The following is a 21487-nucleotide window of genomic DNA, read 5'->3' as shown; positions in this document are numbered from 1 at the left end:
AGGATTTAACTTGTGCGGCTTCAGGAAGGAAGAGAAATAATACAAAAAAAATGCTGCAAGCAAAATATGGGATTTTACTGAACATAAGAATTGGGCAGCATTTCAGGGAAAAGGTCCCATCGTGCTTTCTGCACATTTAACTTGCACCATATATTGTAGATTTGTTTTCCCCTTCCTGAAGCTGCAGGAAAGGTAAATCTGTGGACAAAAGATGAGCCACTTCCAAATTATACAAGTAGGCTTACTTGCAGATTTTGACCAAAAGTATTTTCATACCTAGCCTTACAATATGTTTTGAGGGGGATGAGGGGGCAAGGGCTGGCCATTTCCTTCTCTTCCTTCTGGGATTCCAGCTCATTCAGAATCAGGGCTAGGAGCGGGCACCATAAGCCTTCATAGGCAGCTACCTGGGGATTTTTCCCATGTCCTCTTCCAGCTCATCTAGCCCAGTCATTACAATGACCATCCTTGGCTGGGGGATGTGTTTGCAATGCTGCAATCATAGGCTCTTAGCCTGGCTGCTAGATGTCGCCATTATGCAATGACTGGGACTTCTTCCTAGGGCCTGTGAACCCTGCCTCCACAGAATCTCCTGCTCCAGCTGATCCAGGCACAGAATCCAGGTCCTTTGCATGGCACTACACATCACTGTCACTCAGCCCCTGAACTGGCCCTGCAACTTCTAAACTGGTTGCTTAACAGACATTTTGCCTTGCCTTTCAGTTATGTCTCGCTGTTCCAGTCTGAGCCATCCCGATTAGGGCCTGACATGTTTAACTCTTTTTTGTAATTGTGGACCCCTAACTTTGTTTTATTTGTGATCCAAATCACTTTTGCATCATCTAGGTCCTGTAAAAATGCAAGTTTCCATTTCAGCCTGTTATACCAGTCCATACAGGTGAGTTATGTCCCCCTGCCAGCAGATGGAGGCAGTGAGTACAGCTTTCTCCATGCAGCACAGAGAAACACAGTATTCTTTGCCTACAGCTGGTGTTATGACTAGTGGTGCAGTAGGCTTTCTTCTTTAGCCTGCCTCCTGCTGGAGGGATTTAGGCTTTAGCGTGTTCGGGCCAGGCTCTTGGTTTTCCAGGATAGCAAGCCCAATTTGAGGCTCCCTGACCCTGTGGGAGCCTTGGTGGGAGGTCCTTTTGTATAGGCACTAAAAAAAAAATATTTGTAACAGAAGGGAAAGAGATTTTCTGTGCCAACAGCTTTGTTGTGGAGAGGTTTCTTCTGGCAGCTTGCTCCCCTTTCCTACCTTTCCCCTTCCCCCTTCACACTCGCTTTTGTGCCATGAGGTGAGACATCTTTTAAAAAAAAAAAAAAGGAAAGCTTGAGCAAAAAGGAGCTGCAGCAAGAAAACTTTGGAGCTGAGGGGCTGAGCAGCCTACTTTGGAGCTGAGGAGAGTCTTGCCAGCACGGAGAACTTTGGTAAGTTTGTATGGGGCAGTGTGCTCCAGGGGAGGAATTTTCTACCTGCATGGAGGAGGCCAACTGCAGCAACCGTTGTGGGGTCTATAGCTGTAAAGTTGACCCAAGACTTTTCCTTATCATTCTGAGGGTGAAAAAGTGGTACTTTCTGAATGGGGATTCCTGGAGATTAGACCCAAGGGAGGGAAGAATATTGTTAAGCTATATCCTCTTTCTCAGTTGGCAGTACAAGGTTCGTTTTAGATGCCTCCGATGGATGCTTTGGTCACAGCTGTTACTAGAAGAACTAGTAGTGGAGGGTAGAATTTCGCTGAAAGATCCACAGGATAGGAAAATTGAGCTTCAGAGAAGATGTTGAGCCTCTGGTAAAATATCTTGGAGATCCAAAGCTTAAAAGACTCCCTAAAGAAAGAGGGAGCTCCTTTTATCGTCCTGGCAAGAGGTCAAGGTGATGCCAGATTTTATAGACATGGCAAGCAGGGGTATGTTTCCTCTTTCTAGCCTAAGAGCTGAGACAGTCCTTTTGAAGTCAAGGCTGGACTCATTTAATTCCACAAGAGTGGATCATATTTCAGAGTGAGAGGTGACAGGTTCACACTCTAGTATATCCTTGAGAGGTCATATATAACATTTTTACCAGGAATGGATTTGCATAACGTCAGACCAGTGGATCCTGGAAATTATCTTGTTTATTCTCTGGAGCTGGCCGCTTCAGTTTCCAACACTTTGGATACTGAAAGACATGAGACACAAATGAACAGCAGTCCAGACTAATTTCAAAAATCTTCTCCTGTTACAATCTATAGATTGTTTCTCAAGCCAAGCAGATTCATGGCCAGTTATAAGATTTACTTTGTGGTTTTGAAGAAGGATGGCGCCTTCAGATCCATTTTGGATCCAAGGGACATAAATGGCAGTCTCCATACTTCACTTCAGAATAGAGACTCTGTTCTCCATTCAAGTGGCAGTGTTGACTGGTAAGTTTATCATTCCCTGGATCTCTGAGGCTTATTTTCAGATTCCTATCTGGACAGAGGACCAAAAGTAGCATTTGATTTTGCATCTTACAGGAGCAGAGTGCTTCCATTAGATCTGGCCATGGCTGTGCAAACCTTTATCATGGAGTTGTGGTAGCGTTTTTAAGGAGAAAGGGCATCCTGATTCACCCTTATCTGGGCAATTGGCTTATCAGGGCCAAGTCTTTCTAGAAGGGGCTCCAGGCCTCTAACAGAGTAGTTTGTCTTTAGAAGACTTGGGTGGTCAATTTTGCAGAGAGCAAACTGCACTCTACTTAGTCCTTGGACTATCTGGGTGTGATGTTAGATATGGAAGTAGGATGAGTTTATCTGACTGCAGAGAGAGTCTCCAAACGTTTGTATAGCAAGTCCAGAGATTCTCCAATCAGAGAATCCCAAGAGCGTGGGATTATCTCTAGCTTCTTGGTTTATTGGCAGCCACTTTGGACTTAGTGTCCTGGGCTAGAGACCACATGAGACCTCTTCAGGCCTCGCTTCTGCCTTGATGGACCCTGCATTCTCAGAATTATGAATGTCGTCTCCCCTTGTCTGGAAAGATGAGATCCAGTCATCAGATCCAAGGAATCTGTTGAAACGGGTAAGTCTGGACACCATTTTGTGGATTCTGATTATGACAGATGTAAGTTTGATTGGCTATGAAGCATAATTACCTGGATCAAGTAGCTTTTAAAGCCTGTGGTCTCAGGAGGAGGCCTGTTGGTCCAGCAACAGATTGGAAACCAGGTGATCAGGCTAGCCCTTTGCCGGTTCCTTCCCCTGATAAGTGGGAAATCAGTTGGGGTGCTTTCTGACAATGCTATGGCATATGTGAACAGACAGTACAGTACCAGAAGTTTGGCAGTTTCCCAGGAGACTAACTTCCTGTTCCCTTGGATGGAAGAACATCTTATTCACTTGTTAGCAGCTCATATTGTGGGAAGGAGATTGTTCAAGCCAATTTTCTGAGCAGGAATTTCTTGGAGCTAGGGAACTCGGTTAGGATGTGTTTCAATGAATTGTAATTCAGTGGGGTTTGCCTCACATTGGCATTTTTGCGGGTTGTCATGAGGTCTGAGTTTCCCAATTTTCAGTTTGCATGGCATATTCAGAGCCAAAAGCATATGTGCTCTGGTATAGCCTTAGCCAGAGCTGGATCTAATGTACATGTTTCTGCCTTGGCATCTGATAGCCAGGGTTGTAAGATGAATAGAAGTAGAGAATGTGATTCTGGTCGCTCCAGGTTGGCCAAAGAGGCCTTGATTTGCGGGTTTAATGAGACTGTAGTTGGATCAGCTCCTTCAGCTCCTGGCCACTCATGGCCTTCTGGTTCAAAGTCTAATCACCATGGAGGATCTGGCTCCATTTTGTCTTATTGCCTGACTCTTGAATGGTCACAATTGAGGAAGAAGGGATACTCCTTGATTTCCATTCTTTTGAAAGCCCACAAGTCTTCCTCTTCTCTGGCCTTTATTGGAGTCTGGCATGACTTTGAAGCTGCTTGTAAGGATTGGACAATTTCTCCTTGGTGTTCAGATATCCCTTTGATTTTATCTTTTCTTCAGAAAGGCTTAGATAAGGACTTAGCTGTAAATTCTTTGAATATTCAGGTAGTTGTATATTCTTGTTTCAGAGGTAGAGTTCAGGGATATTCAGTTTCTTCTCATCCAGATGTGGCTCGTTTTCTTAAAGGGGTGAAAAGACTTCGGCTGCCGTGTAAGCCTACAGTTCCACAATGGGATCTTAAATTGGTTGTGAAGGCACTGGTTTCACTTCTCTTTGAATCTCTAAAACACATTTCCTTAAGGGCTTGTAACTGAAGGTAGTTTATCTAGTAGCTGTCTGTTTTGTTCAGTGTATTTCTGAAATTCAGGTGCTCCCATGTAGAGATCCTTTCTTAGACTGAATTGGACCCAAAAACTATCTTCATCCTGTTCCATCCTTTCTTCCAAAGGGTAATGTTGGTTTTTCAGTCTATCTCCTTGCCAACATTCTCTAAGGAGGAATGTCAGGGTAGCAACAAGTCTTTGTAATTCCTGTATGCTCGCCAAGTTTTTATCAAATATTTGGAGATCACTAATCATTTCTGCAGAACTGATAGTTTGGTTGTTTTTGGAGTATCCCATGCAAGAAGATCGGTATATAAAAATTAAAAAAATTAAAAATAAATAAGGGCAAGGAAGCCTCTAAGGCGATTTATGGTGTGGTGTATTAAAGAAACAATCTGTGTGGCGTACTTGCACTAGTGTAGCAGGATGAAATGGAAGGAGAAATTTTCTTACCTGTTAGCAGGATTCATGGAAAGAAAACTACACCAGTCCAAGACCCTTCCGGGACGTTGGGCTGTAGTAAAAGGAGAAAAGTGAAAGAGTGTGTGTGTGTGTTAGTTATATCTAGTGCTTTGTCGTAAGTATACTGGGTTTCTCTGTACTGAAGCATCTCTATATAGTGACAAAGGCATCATGGAAAAAGTTGTGTTCCCTGTACGTACCCGGATCAGTCCAGACCATGGATTATGCCTTCCTTCCAGCAGGTGGAGACAGAGAAAAACTTGAAAGGAACCCTCACTTAACCTAGTGTGCCTCCTGCATCCTTTCAGTATTTCTCTGTCTCCAGCAGATGGTGGTTGTACAAACCCTGCAGTCTTGCCCTGTTCTGGGATTTAGGCTATCCCTTAAAATTAACCAAGAGTGAACTAGCTATAAGTTGTGAATCAAGCAAGTTTAAAAAAAAAAGAGAGGAAGAAGTTCTTCTGCAGAGGGAAGTTTTCCCAATCCTCCCAGAGGGTTGTTAGATCTTGCGGGCTTATCCTCTCTGGTAGCAGGTTATTGGAGCTGGGGTTGGTAATCCCATGGGGCTTCAGCCAGGTAAGGAACTGGAGAAGAGATTACTGGTGGTCCAGTCCCTCTCTTAATCCATGGTGTTTCTGAGCATTAAAAAAAAAAAAATATCGAAAAATTTGAAAAATTTTCTTTTTTGTCTGCTGCAATCCAGGACCCCTCCCCATCAAAATCGCCACGTTTTTCATGTGTTTTGGGCCGTTTTTCCCCCCCATGATGCCACAGCCATCTTTGTGTGTGGCATGTGGAGAATCGCCCACGCGGTTTTCTAGGGCCGGTATTTGCTCCCGCTGCCTACCTGGTGTGGAAGGCAGTTCTTTTTCAGGGTCTGTGGCATCAACTAAACCTCGAGGGGCTCAAAAACGATCTGCTCCATGGGAGCTTCAGGCTGATCCTTTCCCCCCTCAGTGCAGGGACGGCAGCCATCTTAAACACCTTTGCTGCAGCTCAGGCAAGGGCTATGGGGGAGGGGGAGCTTTCCCCAGCACTGTCACCAGTCCCTGCCAGTTCTGAGGATACTTTAGATCAGGACCAAGATTCTTTACATGAGGATCCTGTTCCAGGAGGACAGGATGTTGATTCTGATTCCTTTTCTTTGGATTTTGTCCTTCTTATGCATAAAGCATTTTTGGCTTCCCGGTCTCCGCAAGGTGGTGCTTTGCCGATGAGACATGCGCAGGGACCATCCCCCAAGGTAGCCAAGTGCACGGATGTGCCCGCGTCTCTGCGGATAACGAAGATAAAAGGTGCAGTGGCTTCAGGTGGCTCAGCCGCTCCGGGGGTCCTGGGCAGTGCGGCTGCAGATGCAGGGGTCTCTCCTCGGGGGGGGGGGGGATTGGATGATGACCAGGGGCAACAGTTTACCTTGGATGGAGATGACCCTAAGGTGATCCATCTGTCCCAGAGAGAGGAATTGGAACCCCTCATTCTGGCTGTGCTTTCTGAGCTCGGAGTGGAACCTCCCCCCGTATGCTCTGCCACAGGACAAGGTGGATCCAGTCCTGGCGGGATTGCGAACGCCGACCCAGGCTTTTCCTTTCCACCCCATGCTTCTATAGCTGATGACCAGGGAGTGGGATGCTGCTCCCGATGCTGGTTTGCGAGTTGGGCGAGCCATGGATAAACTGTATCTGTTATTGGATGAGTTTCTGGAGCGCCTGCGTTCCCCTAAGGTAGACACTTCAGTTTCGGATGTTGTCAAGTGGACCACTATTCCGGTCGCAGGCTCTGCGTCTCTCAAGGATCTTCAGGACCACAAGCAAGTACTGCTTAAATGCATTTTTTAGGTGTCTGCCCTGGGTATCCAGGCGGCGGTGTGTAGTAGTTATATGCTGCATGTGAGCCGGCGCTGGGTACAGCAGTTGCTGACGTCCAGAGAAGATCTTCCTCCAGGTGAGTCAGAGCAGGTGCAGCATTTGGAAGCTGCAGTAGCATATGGAGTGGAAGCGCTATATGACCTGCTCCGCACATCTTCTCGCACCATGTCTTCGGCAGTGTCAGCATGGCAGCTTTTGTGGCTTTGCAACTGGTCAGCGGATAATTCATCCAAGGCACAGCTTGGTGCTATTCCATTTAAAGGTGGGTTTTTATTTTATTTTATTCATAGTGTAATTAGTTTAGTTATGTCCTCGAATGTTACCTGTAAGGGCCCCGCCCAAAAGTTATTTGTTCTGATGTAAACCGATGCGATGTGTGAACGGCTATCGGTATAGAAGAGACTTTAAATAAATAAAATAAATAAATTTTATTCAGGGATGATTTGGAGCAGCTGATAAAGTCCCTGGGGGAGAACAAAGTTCACTAGTTGCCAGAGGACAGACCGGGGGCAGCGGAGGTTTCGGCAGAACAGGCAGCAAGTGGGCCGGACAGTGGCAGCCAATGGGCAGGAACCAAGCCTGGTCCTCATCCTTTCGGGAGCGCAGAACCTCCCGAGAGGGTGGTACTTCCTCCTCTCTCGCCTCCAAGACTACACAATGAGATGGGGCTGGCCCATCCCTCGATCCCTCGGGTAGGGTGTCACTTGTCCCGGTTTTACGAGACATGGGCCAGAATTACTTCTGATCAGTGGGTGCTAAGCATAATAGAACGAGGCTATGCTTTGGAATTTGCTCGGCCTCTCAGAGACTTCTACTTAATATCTCCATGCGGTCCACAAGTCAAACGGCAGATTGTTCGTCAGACTCTCGAACGTCTCCTGGCTCTGGGAGCGGTAAAACCGGTCTCCCCAGAACACTGGAGGAAAGGAAGATACTCCATTTACTTTGTAGTTCCAAAGAAAGAGGGGTCCTTCTGGCCAATTTTGGACCTCAAGAAGGTAAACAAGTTACTCAAGGTGCCACACTTTCGCATGGAGTCTGTGCATTCAGTCATCTCAGCGGTACGCAAGGGAGAATTCCTGGCTTCTCTGGATCTGATGGAGGCATACATGCACATTCCCATCCGCGAAGATCATCAAAAGTTCCTTCGCTTTATGGTCCTGGGAATGCATTACCAATTCTGCGCTCTGCCTTTCGGTCTCATGACTGCACCTTGTACATTCACCAAGGTGTCATGGTGGTTGTGGCGGCGTCCCTCCGGAAACGAGGCCTACTCATTCATCCCTACCTGGACGATTGGCTCATCAGGGCCAAGTCAATAGATTGCTGTGTGGAAGCAATCTGCAAGGTGACCACTCTGGGAATCCCTCGGCTGGGTAATCAGACCAAGAGCAACCTTGTTCCCTCTGACATTAGAATTTCTGGGAGCCAGGTTCGACACTGCGGATGGGAAAGCTTTTTTCGAAGGACCGAAGGAACAAGCTGATGCAGCAAGTTAGTCACTTGTTGGTTCTTCCACTGCCCAAGGCCTGAGACTACTTTCAAGTGCTAGGTTCGATGGCATCCACACTGGGGGTGGTTCCTTGGGCTTTTGCTCATGTGAGACCGTTACAACGAGCATTTCTTTCCCGGTGGGATCCCAAGTTGGAGACTTTCCAATTCCCTCTATCACTCACCGATTACACCAAGTCCAGGGTGGTGGCTTTGCCAGCACAACCTGTCTCAAGCAGTGGATCTGCAAGTCCCAAGCTGGACAGTGGTGACTAAGAATGCCAGCCTCTCAGGCTGGGGAGCTGTCTGCCGGTATCTTTCAGTACAGGGCAGCTGGTCCCCGGAGGAGTCTGGATGGTCGATCAATCGCCTGGAGACCAGAGTGGTTCGCTTGGCCTTGCAACACTTTCCTCCACACTTATGCCAACAGGCGGTTCGGGTCCTCTCCGACAATGCGACGATGGTGGCCTAGATCAACTGTCAAGAAGGCACCAGAAATCAAGCTGTACCGACGAGGCGGAGCTACTTATGACTTGGGTGGAGTAAAATCTTGCGATGCTGGCAGCTTCCCACATCGCCGGGAAGGACAACATACAAGTGGACTTCCTCAGTGGGAGGCGCATAGATCCAGGAGAGTGGGAACTCTTGGACGGAGCAATGGATCTCGTTTCTTGCAGATGGTGGACTCCCCACTGGACTTGATGGCAACGCGGGACAATGCCAAGGCTCCTCGCTTCTTCAGTTGCAGGAGAGATCACGGTGCAGAGGGAGTTGATGCCCTAGTGCTCCCCTGGCCAACCTCCATTCTCCTGTATGTGTTTCCTCCTTGGCCTCTGATGGGCAAGGTGCTTCGCAGGATAGAGGTCCACCCAGGGAGGGTAATCTAGTGGCTCCCGAGTGGCTCTGACGTCCGTGGTTTGCAGACCTCATCAGTCTGTCCATGGACGGCCCTCTACGACTCGGGCATCTTCCACAATTTCTCCATCAAGGGCCTATATATTTCGACCAGGCAGCTCGCTTCTGTCTAGCGGCTTGGCGTTTGAGGAAGAAGGGCTATTCTGAGGAGATCATCACTACATTGCTACAAGCCTGGAAAAAGTCTACCTCCCTCTCATACATTAGAGTATGGAGAGTTTTTGAGATGTGGTGTCATGAGAGAGAGATTCTTCCCCGACATGCTTAGATTGCTCAGATGTTACGTTTTTTGCAAACTAGTTTGGCCAAGGGCTTGTCCTTTAACTCCCTCCGGGTACAGGTGGCGGCACATCCAGATGTGGTGCGTTTCCTCAGAGGAGTAAGACATTTGAAGCCCCCGGTATGTCCAGTATGTCCATCGTGGAGTCTTAAATTGGTTCTTCGTGTCTTGTGTGATCTGCTGTTTGAACCCCTTAAAACGGTAACATTGAAGGACCTTACTTTTGAAAACTGTGTTTTTGGTGGCTATTTGCTCAGCTCGTCGAATTTGAGTTGCAGCCTCTCTCCTATAGGGAACCCTTTTTGAGGATTTCTGATTCGGGAGTTTCTCTTCGTATGGTTCCGTCCTTTTTGCTCAAAGTGGTCTCATCTTTTCATTTAAGCCAATCAGTTGAGCTTCCAGCTTTTCCTGGTTTGTCGAATGATGTACAATATGCACGAGAGCTTCGTCGGCTAGAAGTTCGGCGTTACTTGGAAGTCACTAATTCCTTTAGACTCTCAGATCATTTGTTTGTCCTATGGAGCAGTCCCAGGAAAGGTCACAAGGCGTTAAGACGAGGATTGCACGATGGTTGAAAGAAGCCATATCATCTGCATACATTTGTAAAGGGAGACCTGTTCCTGAGGGCCCATTCTATTTGTTCTCAAGCAGCTTCGTGGGCCGAATGCCAGTTGGTATCGCCTCAGGTGATTTGCAGAGCTGCTACTTGGAAGACGCTCCACACATTTGCTCGCCACTACCGCTTGGACGTTCAGGCGGACGGAGATTTTGCCAGTGGTGTATTGTGCGCGGGACTCGTGAGATCCCACCTGGTTTAGGGAAGCTTTGGTACATCCCATGGTCTGGACTGATCTGGGTACATACAGGGAAAAGAAAATTAGTTCTTACCTGATAATTTTCGTTCCTGCAGTACCACGGATCACTCCAGACGCCCGCCCAAAGACTAGGAGTGGGTAACAGGGGGATCTGTAAAGTCCTCGCGCACATATTCAGGTTATGTTATGGCAGATTACTAAGAAAGAAAGCTACGGTTACATGTTTATATGTTTGTTCTTAAAGTTCTTGCTTGATTCATTGCTAGTCTAATTCTGCTTTGATACTCTATATACTGAAGGGATGCAGGAGGCACACTTGGTTAAGTGAGGGTGCATTTCAAGTTTTTATCTGTCTCCACCTGCTGGAAGGGAGGCATAACCCATGGTCTGGACTGATCTGTGCTACTACAGGAACAAAAATTATCAGGTAAGAACCAATTTTCTTTTCTGTCTCCATCTTCTGGTAGGGTGATATAACTGACCTGCGTGGACTGGTGTAGCAGGATTCATGGAAAGAAAATTAACAGGTAAGAATTTCACTTTAATTTCTGTTTTGTGGTCTAGTTTGATGATCTCTTTGAACTGTAGTTTCTAACAGCAGGTTCTTCTAATGTTGATGCTGAGATTTGACTTTAGGGCTGCACACCATGCCCTGAATTCTTTTTCCTGTAATACTGATGATAAGTTTTTTTCCTTCTGTGTATTTTTTTCCTGAATTGGACCGTTGCTGCTACACCTGTGATACCCTGTGCCGCTCATCACAAACTGCAACTGGACCATTGATAATTACATAAACCACAATTCCAACGGGCTGGGGTGGCCTGAAAACCGGTTTGTATCTTAAAACGACCATCACTTGCCAATATGTATTCTGAATGTGAATTTGTCTTCTTTTGCTTGCTGTGTTAAAAATTGTTGTCATCCTTTTTATGATGTCATGAAACATTAATATAACATTTTGTAAATCTGTATATTTCTTATGTCTATATAAATTTAATTTTTTGGCCTTTTCTTGCTATTTATATCTTGACCATTTAAATTTTACTGTTTGTGACCTCTTTGGGGTTCTGTATAACCATGCGATTGGTTGCACATTTTTAAAAAAAAATGGGCCATATACCGCAATATGGTCTTTAATTCAATTCTGATCATCCTTATGCTTTAATGCCAAACTTTGCACATTTGAACCTTTCTTGTAAATATACCTTCTGGAATCTGGAACTATATCGCTTTTTTGGGGTGGGTATTTTGTATAATGCTCTCTATGCCAATTTCCTATTTACTTGATGATAATTGTGCGATTTTTGATGACTGGGTTCATAAAAGAAATCTTTGGAAAAGAAAGAAAAACAAGCAGAGAGAAAAGCTGAAAAAGAAGACAAGCAGAAACAAAAGAAAGTAGAAACAAGTGCAGAAAAACTGCGTAAACTGTTAAAAGAAGAAAAAAGGTAAACCTATTTTGTTCTGAATTTTCATTAAAGCATCTTATGGTGACTTGAGCCAGCGACAAGGTAAGTTAAGAAATTTCTTCATTGACAAACAATAAATCGATCATGCAAGTGGGCAATGTCATCTGATGGTGCCAGTGTGGAGTGTTTCTTAGGAAAAGCTTTCTAGGCTTTTCTACAGCTTTCTACATGCCTGTGAGTTCTTGCCCTGCAGCCACCATTCCGGGCCTCCTTAGTCCTGTTTTATCTGCAGACCCTGTTAGATAAATTTTTCTTTACTTTCTATGATTAAAAAATAAATAATATATATTTCTCTTGCAGTTTGGACCCTCTTAGTAAGCTCTTGCCTCTTATCCTTTATGGAGGTTTTTGGCCTTTATGTAAGTTTTATTTTCAGTGGCAGGTGTTGGGCCTCCAGGGTTTTTTTCTTCTGATGAGGCCTATTCAGTTACCTTGATTGGCTTCCCTGTTTTGGTCCTATTGTATTTGATTTCACTAGGTCTCTCTTTCTTGCATTGCCAGAGAAGAAAGCCAGTGGCTTCAAATAGTGCCCACCTTACAATAGGAAAATCTCTATAACTGATCCTCATACGGATTGTATGTGCTTTTTGGACTTAGAGCATGATGTACCTAAGTGCAACATTTGCTCAGAGGTGTCACCAAGGTCTGTCAAGCTCTGAAGATTGAAGTTATGTGAGAACTTTGGTTCACGCTTGAAGTCCAATGCAACCTCATCTGTACCTCAGGCATTAGTACTGAAGGATCCAAGAGCCACACCAACTACCAATGATCCTTTATCATCAAGGAATCATTTGACATCTTCCAAGCTGAGAACTAAGAAGAGGTCTAGGACCAGGGAAACTGTTCACTCCACCTGTTTTTGATGCATGATTCCTTATAATTGAGTTCAGGCATAAGGAAGCATAGTTCCGAGAGTAGAGAGAGGGTGACAATCTTTGCTCATGCCAAAGCAGCTTTGTTCAGAGGTAAACATAGCCTATAACTTAGTAACTCAGCTGCAACAGTCCATTCCCCTTGGTTACTCAGGAGGATGTGTTTTAACCTACTGTTATCCCCTCTAGTTTTGGCCTCGGCACCTTTTGAGCAGGAACTGGATATATGCATCCTTGGATTTTTGAGGTGCTCTCTCTTGGCACTTCCGAGTAGTTGAATTGGCATTGAATATAATACTAATGGTGCCAATTATAGACCTTTACCATAGCACTGAACAGGTCAGCATAGACATCAATGACTCAAGGCTGTGACCCAACTTCGATGCTGTCTGCACTTAATCTGCTTCCTGTTGGAAAGAACTACTACTATCCCAGTGGAGGGCAACACTTCATTGAAGGGATCCACAGGATAGGAAAATTGAGCTTCCACTGAAGCATGTCTTTTCTTCATCGGCATTAGCTGTACAGTTCTCAATTTATGGTGGCATGTGCTGTATTGCATTGGATTCAGCTGCTCCTGGACAACATGGAAGCTGCCAGAATGGAGTTGGCTGCAACCTTTCTAGCAGATGCTCTTTATGATCTTGGAATTTCTTTGTGGTTTCTAGCTTTGGGAATAGCAGCATGAAGGCTTCTCTGGTTCAACAATTGGGCAGCTAATTTGTGGTCCAAGTCCAAACTGGGTAAATTTCATTTTGAGGGTAGACTGGTCTTTGTCTCTTAAACGTGTTGGAGCTCCTTTCTGAGAACATGTGTAAACATGCATGTCTCTTCTTTCTAGCTACAGTATGAGTCCTGGAGTGTGGTATTTAATAGGCAACTTCCTCTGCACTCAAGCAGATCAATCCACACAAGTGGGTTATGCACTTCTACTGGCAGATGGAGACAGAGTAAAAGCTGACATTATAGACATATAGCCCCACCTCAACATCAGCTCACCAGCATTCTCTGTCTCAGCTAGATGGTGGACATTAATTTCCCTTAAAATTGAGGATTGCCTGTGGTAAACAATAAATGAAAGATGGAAGAATTTTCGAACACAGCTTGAGCTCCTGAGGTGACATCAGTATTTATTTATTTATTTTATTTAAATATCTTTTAATATACCGATACTCCAGATAAAATATCTTATCGTACCGTTTTACATCAAACATGGGGTAACCAACGATAAAGGAGCATAAAAGCATAAAGTTACATGAAACAGGGTGATGAACTCAGGACAACTGTAGAATGGATAACAAGCAGAGTTGAACAGTAACAAGGTGAACGATTTAGTGGGTGAACATCTAACAAACATTTTTTTAAATCACTTAGTAAGTGGTCAAACAAACAGTTTTAAGGGGTAGTGCTGTCTGTGCAGGGCAATGGCTCTAGGGTTGAGGCTAGAGGAAGGGGTAGAAGGGACAAGAGGGGGGGGGGAAGACTAAGGGTGGGAAGTGGGAATAGTGGGTAGGAATCTAGTGGGGAGGTTGCAATATTATTGGTTTGGGCGCAGGAGAGCATTCTGAGTTTAAAATTGTAGATGGAACAGCGTATTTTAGTTGGAAGCTATGACATAATATTTAGGTACAATCTATGAAAGGATAATTATGTCCAATCCTAATTTGTGTAGTTTGAGGAATGGGCAATCGGGGGAGGCTTGTTTGAAAAGCCAGGTTTTCAGTTTCTTTCTGAAGGCGACTGGGCATTGTTCCTGGCGAAACTCTGGTGGTAATGAGTTCCATTGAGAGAGTCCGGCAGTGGACAAGGCACGTTTCTGAATGGCGGGGTGAAGTGAAGCTTTGGTGGGGGGTGCGTGAAGAGATCCTTTGTATGCCGTTCTGATTGGTCTAGTAGATGCGTGAAGGTTGAGTGGAATTTTCAGTTGGAGTGTGGATTGAAGGTAGATGGTTTTATGGATAATGGTCAGAGTCTTAAACAATATTCTAAAGTTGATGGGGAGCCAGTGTAAATTTTTGAGTATAGGTGTTATATGGTCTCTTCTCCTTGAATTAGTTAGGATTCTAGCTGCAGCATTTTGGAGCATCTGTAATGGTTTTGTTGTGGAGGCAGGAAGGCCGAGGAGTAAAGCGTTGCAATAATCAATTTTTGAGAACAGTATGGCCTGAAGGACTGATCGGTAATCATGGAGGTGAAGGAGGGGTCTGAGTCGTTTTAAGACATGTAGCTTGTAGAAGCATTCTTTGGTGGTGTTTATGAACTTTTTGAAGTTCATGTGGGTGTCCCTCCCTCAGTTGAGGGAGGGACTCCCTCAGTTGAGGGAGGGACACCCACATGAGGGAGGGACACCCACATGAACCTCAGGTCCCTCCCTCAGTTGAGTGTTTTCAGTACAGGAGCCTGCCTCAAGTGTGGACTTAAAAAAAATCCAAAACAAAAAAAATGGTTTGAGCCAGAGGGAGTGCTCAGAGGTGAGCCCTCTTCCCCTGTAGCCAGAGACCCATTTGTGTTCTCAGCCTCGAAGGCTGATCTCAGCTATGAAAAAAAAGAGGAGTTTAGAGGGGTTCCACCCCTTCCTTCCTTACCAGGTCTCCTTCCCTTGATGCTAAGTGTTCAGCATCCCTTCCCTCCTTTCCTCTCACGTTCTTTAGAGTTTAGTGTAGAGCAAGTTTGGCAGGTTGAGCATCCTTTTGGCTAGGCCCTATTTGTAAGGCTTGATTTTTCTACAGCCATGTGGAGGGCCGCTGTGGCATGCTTTTCCACATGCCAGCGTTTGTGTGCGTCATGTGGCAATGCACTGATGTGAACGCGTAGGTGCGCTTGTGCGCATAAGACCGCAGCCTATATAGAGTGGGGAGATGGTGCGAGCACTTAATGTTTTGAGCGCATGCTGTCTGAGCACATACTGTGTGTGTACTATTTGAACACACACTGAGCATGTACTTGGCGCACACTATCTGAGTGCATTCTGAGCGTTTACTATCCGCGCATACTGAGCACACACACATTGCTTAGTATCAGCACATGCTGAATGGATACTGTTTTGAATGCATACTGAGCAGCCACTTTCTGAGCACATGCTGGGCGCATCCTGTCTGACTGCATACTATGTGTATGCTTACCATATGGGACTGAGGCCCTTTGAGGGTGTGTGATGCCGTATGTTCTCCCAGAGCATTTATGGTGCCGGAGACATAGAGGATTCAGCATCTATCTAGGCTGGCCTAGAGATTAAGACTCCAGTCCTCAACCTTGCAGCCGATGCTGGTTCAAGCATCATTGGGGTTCCTTTCCGGACAAGCAGTTTTTGCAGGAGTTTTAACAGCAGCAGCTTTAATAAAGTTATATAAAGATAGTTAGTTTGCATTGTGTATGCTGTAATTATGTTTATGTGACTTGCCATATAAGGGTAATGGAGCCATCACCTTCTCTGTGTGTCAGCGCTGGTTGGACAAGATGAGTTACCTACCATGGTTTTTTATTGATGCTGGCCATCCCTTTGATCTGAGGGGAATGGGGCAGAAGGCGATATAATAAATGTATCTCCTTCTTTTTGATTTCCAATGACCGAGATATCTACGAGAGATATGGGTCGGTCCGGCAGTTTTAGTCTTGGGCCTGTGGGCTCCGGGATGGACCCATCCTTCCTTTCTTGGGTGGAATCCCAGGGTCTTCAGGGTTGTTGTGTGTTGTTTTTGTTTTTTTTTTGCAGGATCACCCAGTGGAGACTTGGTCCTATCTTTCAGCCATTGTGTGCAAATGCCGCAGGGCAGCAGTCCTGGTAATGTTCGGGAGGATGTGCTTGACTATATGTTCTTATGTTCTTATATGTCTTATAGGGATGTGCATTCGTTTTCAACAAATGTGTAATCCATTCGTTTGATTCGTGGGTTCGTGAAACGAATGACGATCCCCCACGAATAAAACATAACATATATTAGTTTCATTCTTTTTGGTTCGAGTGATTTCTTAGCGGGCGTTTAAAATAGGAGAAGGCCATGTGGGAATATCCATAAGAAAAAATAGCCCTTTCCTGTGAGTCATAAGTGACCTCACAGCCCTGTCATAGAGTGGGTCAGACAGGTTGGCAAGGAGATGAGAATGCAACCTATCAGAGCTAAGCATTTTTCTGATGCAGCCAATTGCTGCTCTCACTCAGTGCTCTGTGACGCTGTTCCTGATGACGCTGTAGTATTTATACCTTAAGCACGCGGGGGTGATCCGGGGAGGTGGCTGAGTGTCTCAAATCTGCATTCAATTGCTAGCTACTTTGATAGAATTTTCCATTGAAAAAGATATTTGTTCGATTTTGCTGCAGTGCCAGCCAGCTAGGCTCTTTTTGACCACACTTTTTTTTTTTATTGAACTCAGACGGTCTCTCTGTCTCTCCCACTGAGACAAGCTGCTAGCAGTGGCATTTTGCTGCTTATCTTACACCACCACCCCCCCCCCCCCCCCGGGGTAGGTAGTTGCAGGCACAGGCAGGGTGTGGGTGGGAGATAGTGTGAGTTGGTATTTTCAAACGAAGCAGCATCACTAGGAATTGTGCTTGCTCAGGCTTCCAGTCAAGTCTTTTCTCTGCTGTTTTTTTTTTTTTGTGAACACAGAGCAGTCTCAGTTGTAGTGTACATCAAGGCATTTCACTGCGTCTGTGGGCAGTTTTGCAGACTCACATATATTGGGAAAGCAGTGCTCTTTTAAGCCAAATCCCCAGTAGGTATCTTCTGGAGTTACAAGTTTGGTGTGCGCGCATACAGCGGTCTCAATTGTAGTGTACACCAAGGCACTGCATCGTGCATCTGTGGGCAGTTTTGCAGACTCATGTATATTGGGACAGAGGTGTTCATTCACCAATAAAGAAATAATTATTTTAATTGAAATCCCTAGTAGGCACTAGGCAGTGACATTAAATCTATGATGGCAGGGAAAGTTAGACGTGGTCGAGTGATTGGGACTGGCAGAGGAGGCACTTCAAAAGGCAGTGCCAGTCCCCCATTAAAGTTAAAAAGGGAGCTGTTCTGATCCAAAATCTCTGGAGGGGCAGGCAGTTCCATCCAGAAAAAAACTTAAATTTAAAGATGATGCACCGCCACCACCTGTTTCTGACCCTGTAGTTTTGGAGGTGAGGGAAGGGGAGGCTGAGTCATGCACTCTAAACGTCGTGATCATATCTCTCCAGTCCTGTGTAGTCTTAATTGGTTACCAACAACTGAACGCATTATATATAAAATAGTAATGGTTGTCTTTAAGCTTTTAGCTTCAGATTCCTCTTACTAGCTAAATGCCCTTTTACGCATTTATGAACCTGTAAGATGCTTAAGATCATCCCAATTGAATCTTTTAGAAATTCCAGCTGTTCAACAAGCACACTTATATAGTACTCGGGAGACCTCCTTTTCCATTGCCGCACCTACACAATGGAATCTCATTCCATTTGAACTTAGGTCTTTGGATGATGTGAAAAAATGTAGACAGTTATTGAAAGAGTATTTACTCTGATGTGCATACAATATATTTTAGAGTGGTGTTAGCAGAATAAATCCTCTCAAAGATGTGAGGATAATGATATATATTTTGAGTGACTGATTATTCATTCCATTTATATGATATTGAGCATTATTGTTTGTGAAACATATGAAAATTGTGTGTTATTGCACATGTCAATTTCATGTTTTTATTATGTATGTGGATGATGTAAATTGCCTAGACCTCCTTGTGGTAGGCGATTTAATAAATTTTAATAAATGAAAAAATGAAATGCAAGACAAAAGGGCGAGACCCAAAAGTAGCAGTGCGACAGCAGACTCGACTTAGAGTTGAAAATGTAGCGCAGGCACTGTTTGCTTCTGATTCCGATAAAGAATCATCTTGTGTGGGATTCTCATCATCAGAAATGGAAGAAGTAATAGCTGAAGAAGGGTTAGGAGGATTAGTTAGTTCTGTCTTAACCTCTACTTCAGTGCTGCATGGGAGAGATGAAACTGATGATGAGGAGGAAGAGCAGTCAGCACAGGCAGAGAGTGTGACTGATGCCTCTGTCATTGCTTCTCAGGGTACACCCACTACTTCAACTCCAGTGCCAGCATTCACCCCGAAGGCTATAGAGAAGGGATCATGAAAGGAATCTGCGATCTGGAGCCACTTTAAAGTGATGAAGGACTGCATTTTGCTCAGTATAATTACTGTACCAGGGCTATTAGCAGAGGCAAGCAAATGGGACATCTAACTAATTTTGGCATGATGCATCATATGCAGAAGCAACACCCACAGTATTGCCATCTGGGGATGGTGGCAGTACCAGTCAGGGGACCCCTTTTTCCAGGCAGCGTAAAGTGGTTGAAAAGGAGCAGAGTCACCCCATGCCCTCAGCCCCTTCTAGCAGTCAGGTGACAGGCCAGCAGCCCCCTGCCATGTGTCAGAAGCGCAACCCACCATGGAGGAAATGGGGTGGTGTTCGGTAACGCTAACCAGGGGAAGGAGGCAGGCAGCCTCAAATGTAACCAGGAGCATTGGGGAAATGATTGCCCTTGATGACCAGCCTTGCAGGTAGTGGAGAATGTGGGTTTCAAGCATTTGCTGAAGGTCTTAGTTCCAAATTACAAAGTCCCCTCCAGAACCATATTTAGCAGAAAGGTCATCCCCAGCCTGTACAAGTGTCGCAGTCGCAACCAAGCACTGCTAGCTAAGGCACAGGGGAGTGTGCATTTCACCTGCGATATCTGGACTGCCATGAATGCTGCACACTCACAGCACACACTGATGGGACCTGGCTGAGGCAGGGGCAGGCATCAGCTCTATTAGTGAACAAGTATCAGGGTGGAGGTGGGCTTTACTGCACACCCACCTGATGGATGATGCCCATACCTCAGCCAGTATTCTAGCTTGCATCAGACAGATGCTGGCGGGCTGGCAGCTACACCAGCGAGACAAGAATCTTCAGGCAGGGTTCTTTGTCACATACAATGGTGCAAACATGGTAAAGGCAATATGCGACTGGCGCTTTCAGAACATCCGATGTTTTGCACACCTGGTAGTGAAGTCAGCTCTGGAATTGGGGTCCAATCACCAAGAGAATGAATACCTGCATATGTTAATACACAAGTGCAGGAACATAGCAGCACACTTCCACAGAAGTGTGAAGGTGGGGCAGGTTCTCCGACAAAAACAGACTGATTTTGAGATGCCTCACAAGCATCTCATTCAAGACATTGGCACCTGGTGGAATTCCACCTGTATGATGTTGCAGAGGTTAGTGGAGCAGCAGACACCCCTTCATGACCTTTCTCTGGAAATGGAGATAGGTGTGCCTAGTCCCCTAGAGCATCATGATTGGTTAGTCATGAGTCAACTGGTAAAAATCCTGCAGCCCTTCAAGGATGCCACGAAGGAGCTGAGTTCCAGAAGTGCCATCTTGGCTGACATCCCTATAGTTAATTTTCTGATTTGACGGAGGCTTACTTACACATCCCGATTCACCACAAGCATCAGAAGTATCTCCGATTCAACATTCTGGGCCAGCATTTTCAGTTCAGGGCGCTGCCCTTCGGCCTAGCCATTGCGCCACGCACTTTCACCAAGGTTATGGTGGTTGTGGCGGCCGCCCTCCGACGAGAAGGAGTTCTGGTCTATCCTTACCTAGACGAATGGCTCGTGCGGGCCAAGTCGGAGACTGTCTGCAGGCTTGCAGTCGACTAGGTCCTTGCTCTCCTCACCTCTCTCGGGTGGATAGTCAATTTCCCCAAAAGCAATCTGCAGCCCTCCCAGGTCTTGGAATTTCTGGGGGTGCGCTTCAATACCAGGGTCGGCAAGCTGTTCCTGCCAGACGCTCGGGCGCTCAAGCTTATGGACCAAGTGCGCAACCTTCTCTTGCTCCCGCTTTCCACGGCATGGGACTACCTTCAGGTCCTGGGGACCATGACTTCCACTATCGACCTGGTCCCCTGGGCTTTTGCGCATATGCGACCATTACAGAAAGCTTTGCTATCCCGCTGGAAGCCGGTGTCTGAACAGTTTCCGACGATTCTCCCGCTCTCAGACTCTACCATCGCCAACATACAATAGTGGCTATTGCTGCCACACCTCCTGAGGGGGATGTCCCTTCAGACTCCGCAGTGGATTGTAGTCACGACCAATGCCAGTCTCTCCGGGTGGGGAGCAGTCTGTCAGTCACAGGCCACGCAGGGATACTGGTCCCCAGTCCAATCCCACTGGCACATCAATCACCTGGAGGCCCGGGCGGTCCGTCTGGCTCTCAAGGTTTTTCTCCCTCTGATTTGCCACAAGGCGGTCTGCGTCCTCTCGGACAACTCCATCAGGGTGGCTTGTATCAATCGATAGGGGGCACCCGGAGTCGCCTGGTGGCCCTAGAAGCCAGCAGGCTTTTGCCTGGGCGGAGCGTCACCTGGAGCGCCTAGCAGCCTCCCATATAGCAGGCAAGGAGAATGTGCAAGCGATTTCCAAAGTAGTCAGCGTCTTGATCCTGGCGAGTGGGAGTTATCAGACGGAGCGATGGATCTGATCGTCAGCAGGTGGTGTCCTCCTCACCTGGACCTGATGGCAACTTTGAGCAATGCCAAAGCTCCCAGGTTCTTCAGCCACTGGAGGGAGCACTGTTCGGAAGGAGTGGATGCTCTAGTCCTTCCCTGGCCTCACGACATCCTTCTGTACGTGTTTCCTCCGTGGCCTCTAGTGGGAAAAGTTCTCCAATGAATAGAACTTCACAGGGGACCAGTCATCCTTGTTGCACCCGAATGGCCCTCGCAGATCTGGTAAACCTGGAAACGGACGGTCCTTTTCGTCTCTGCCATCTCCCTCGCCTACTCCGGCAGGGTCCCGTATTTTTCGACCAGGTGGATCGTTTCTGTCTAGCAGCCTGACTTTTGAACGGAGAAGACTGAGAAAGAAGGGATATAAAGAAGTTATTTCTACCCTTCTTCGAGCTCGAAGCCATCTACTTCTCTGGCTTATGTCCGCGTTTGGAAAGTTTTTGAAAATGTATGTGCAGAAAATCGGGTGTCTTGGCTTGTTCAGCTCCGGTTTCTGTGA

At 46.1% G+C, this 21487-nt stretch overlaps 1 protein-coding gene across 2 annotated transcripts in view; it reads left to right on the top strand.

Annotated features, from left to right (window-relative positions):
- Positions 1–21487, top strand: part of TTC14 (tetratricopeptide repeat domain 14) — a 109058-nt gene that overhangs the window by 70057 nt on the left and 17514 nt on the right. For both annotated transcript variants that reach the window (XM_029616300.1, XM_029616299.1), the window contains one exon: positions 11428–11549. In XM_029616300.1, coding sequence (XP_029472160.1) covers positions 11428–11549 — 122 coding nt within the window. The remainder of the gene's footprint in view (positions 1–11427; positions 11550–21487) is intronic.

This window comes from Rhinatrema bivittatum, chromosome 9, assembly GCF_901001135.1.
Source record: "Rhinatrema bivittatum chromosome 9, aRhiBiv1.1, whole genome shotgun sequence".
Classification (NCBI taxonomy): domain Eukaryota; kingdom Metazoa; phylum Chordata; class Amphibia; order Gymnophiona; family Rhinatrematidae; genus Rhinatrema; species Rhinatrema bivittatum.
The sequence above is the reverse complement of the archived record's forward strand: the minus strand, read 5'-3'. Positions and strand labels throughout refer to the sequence as shown.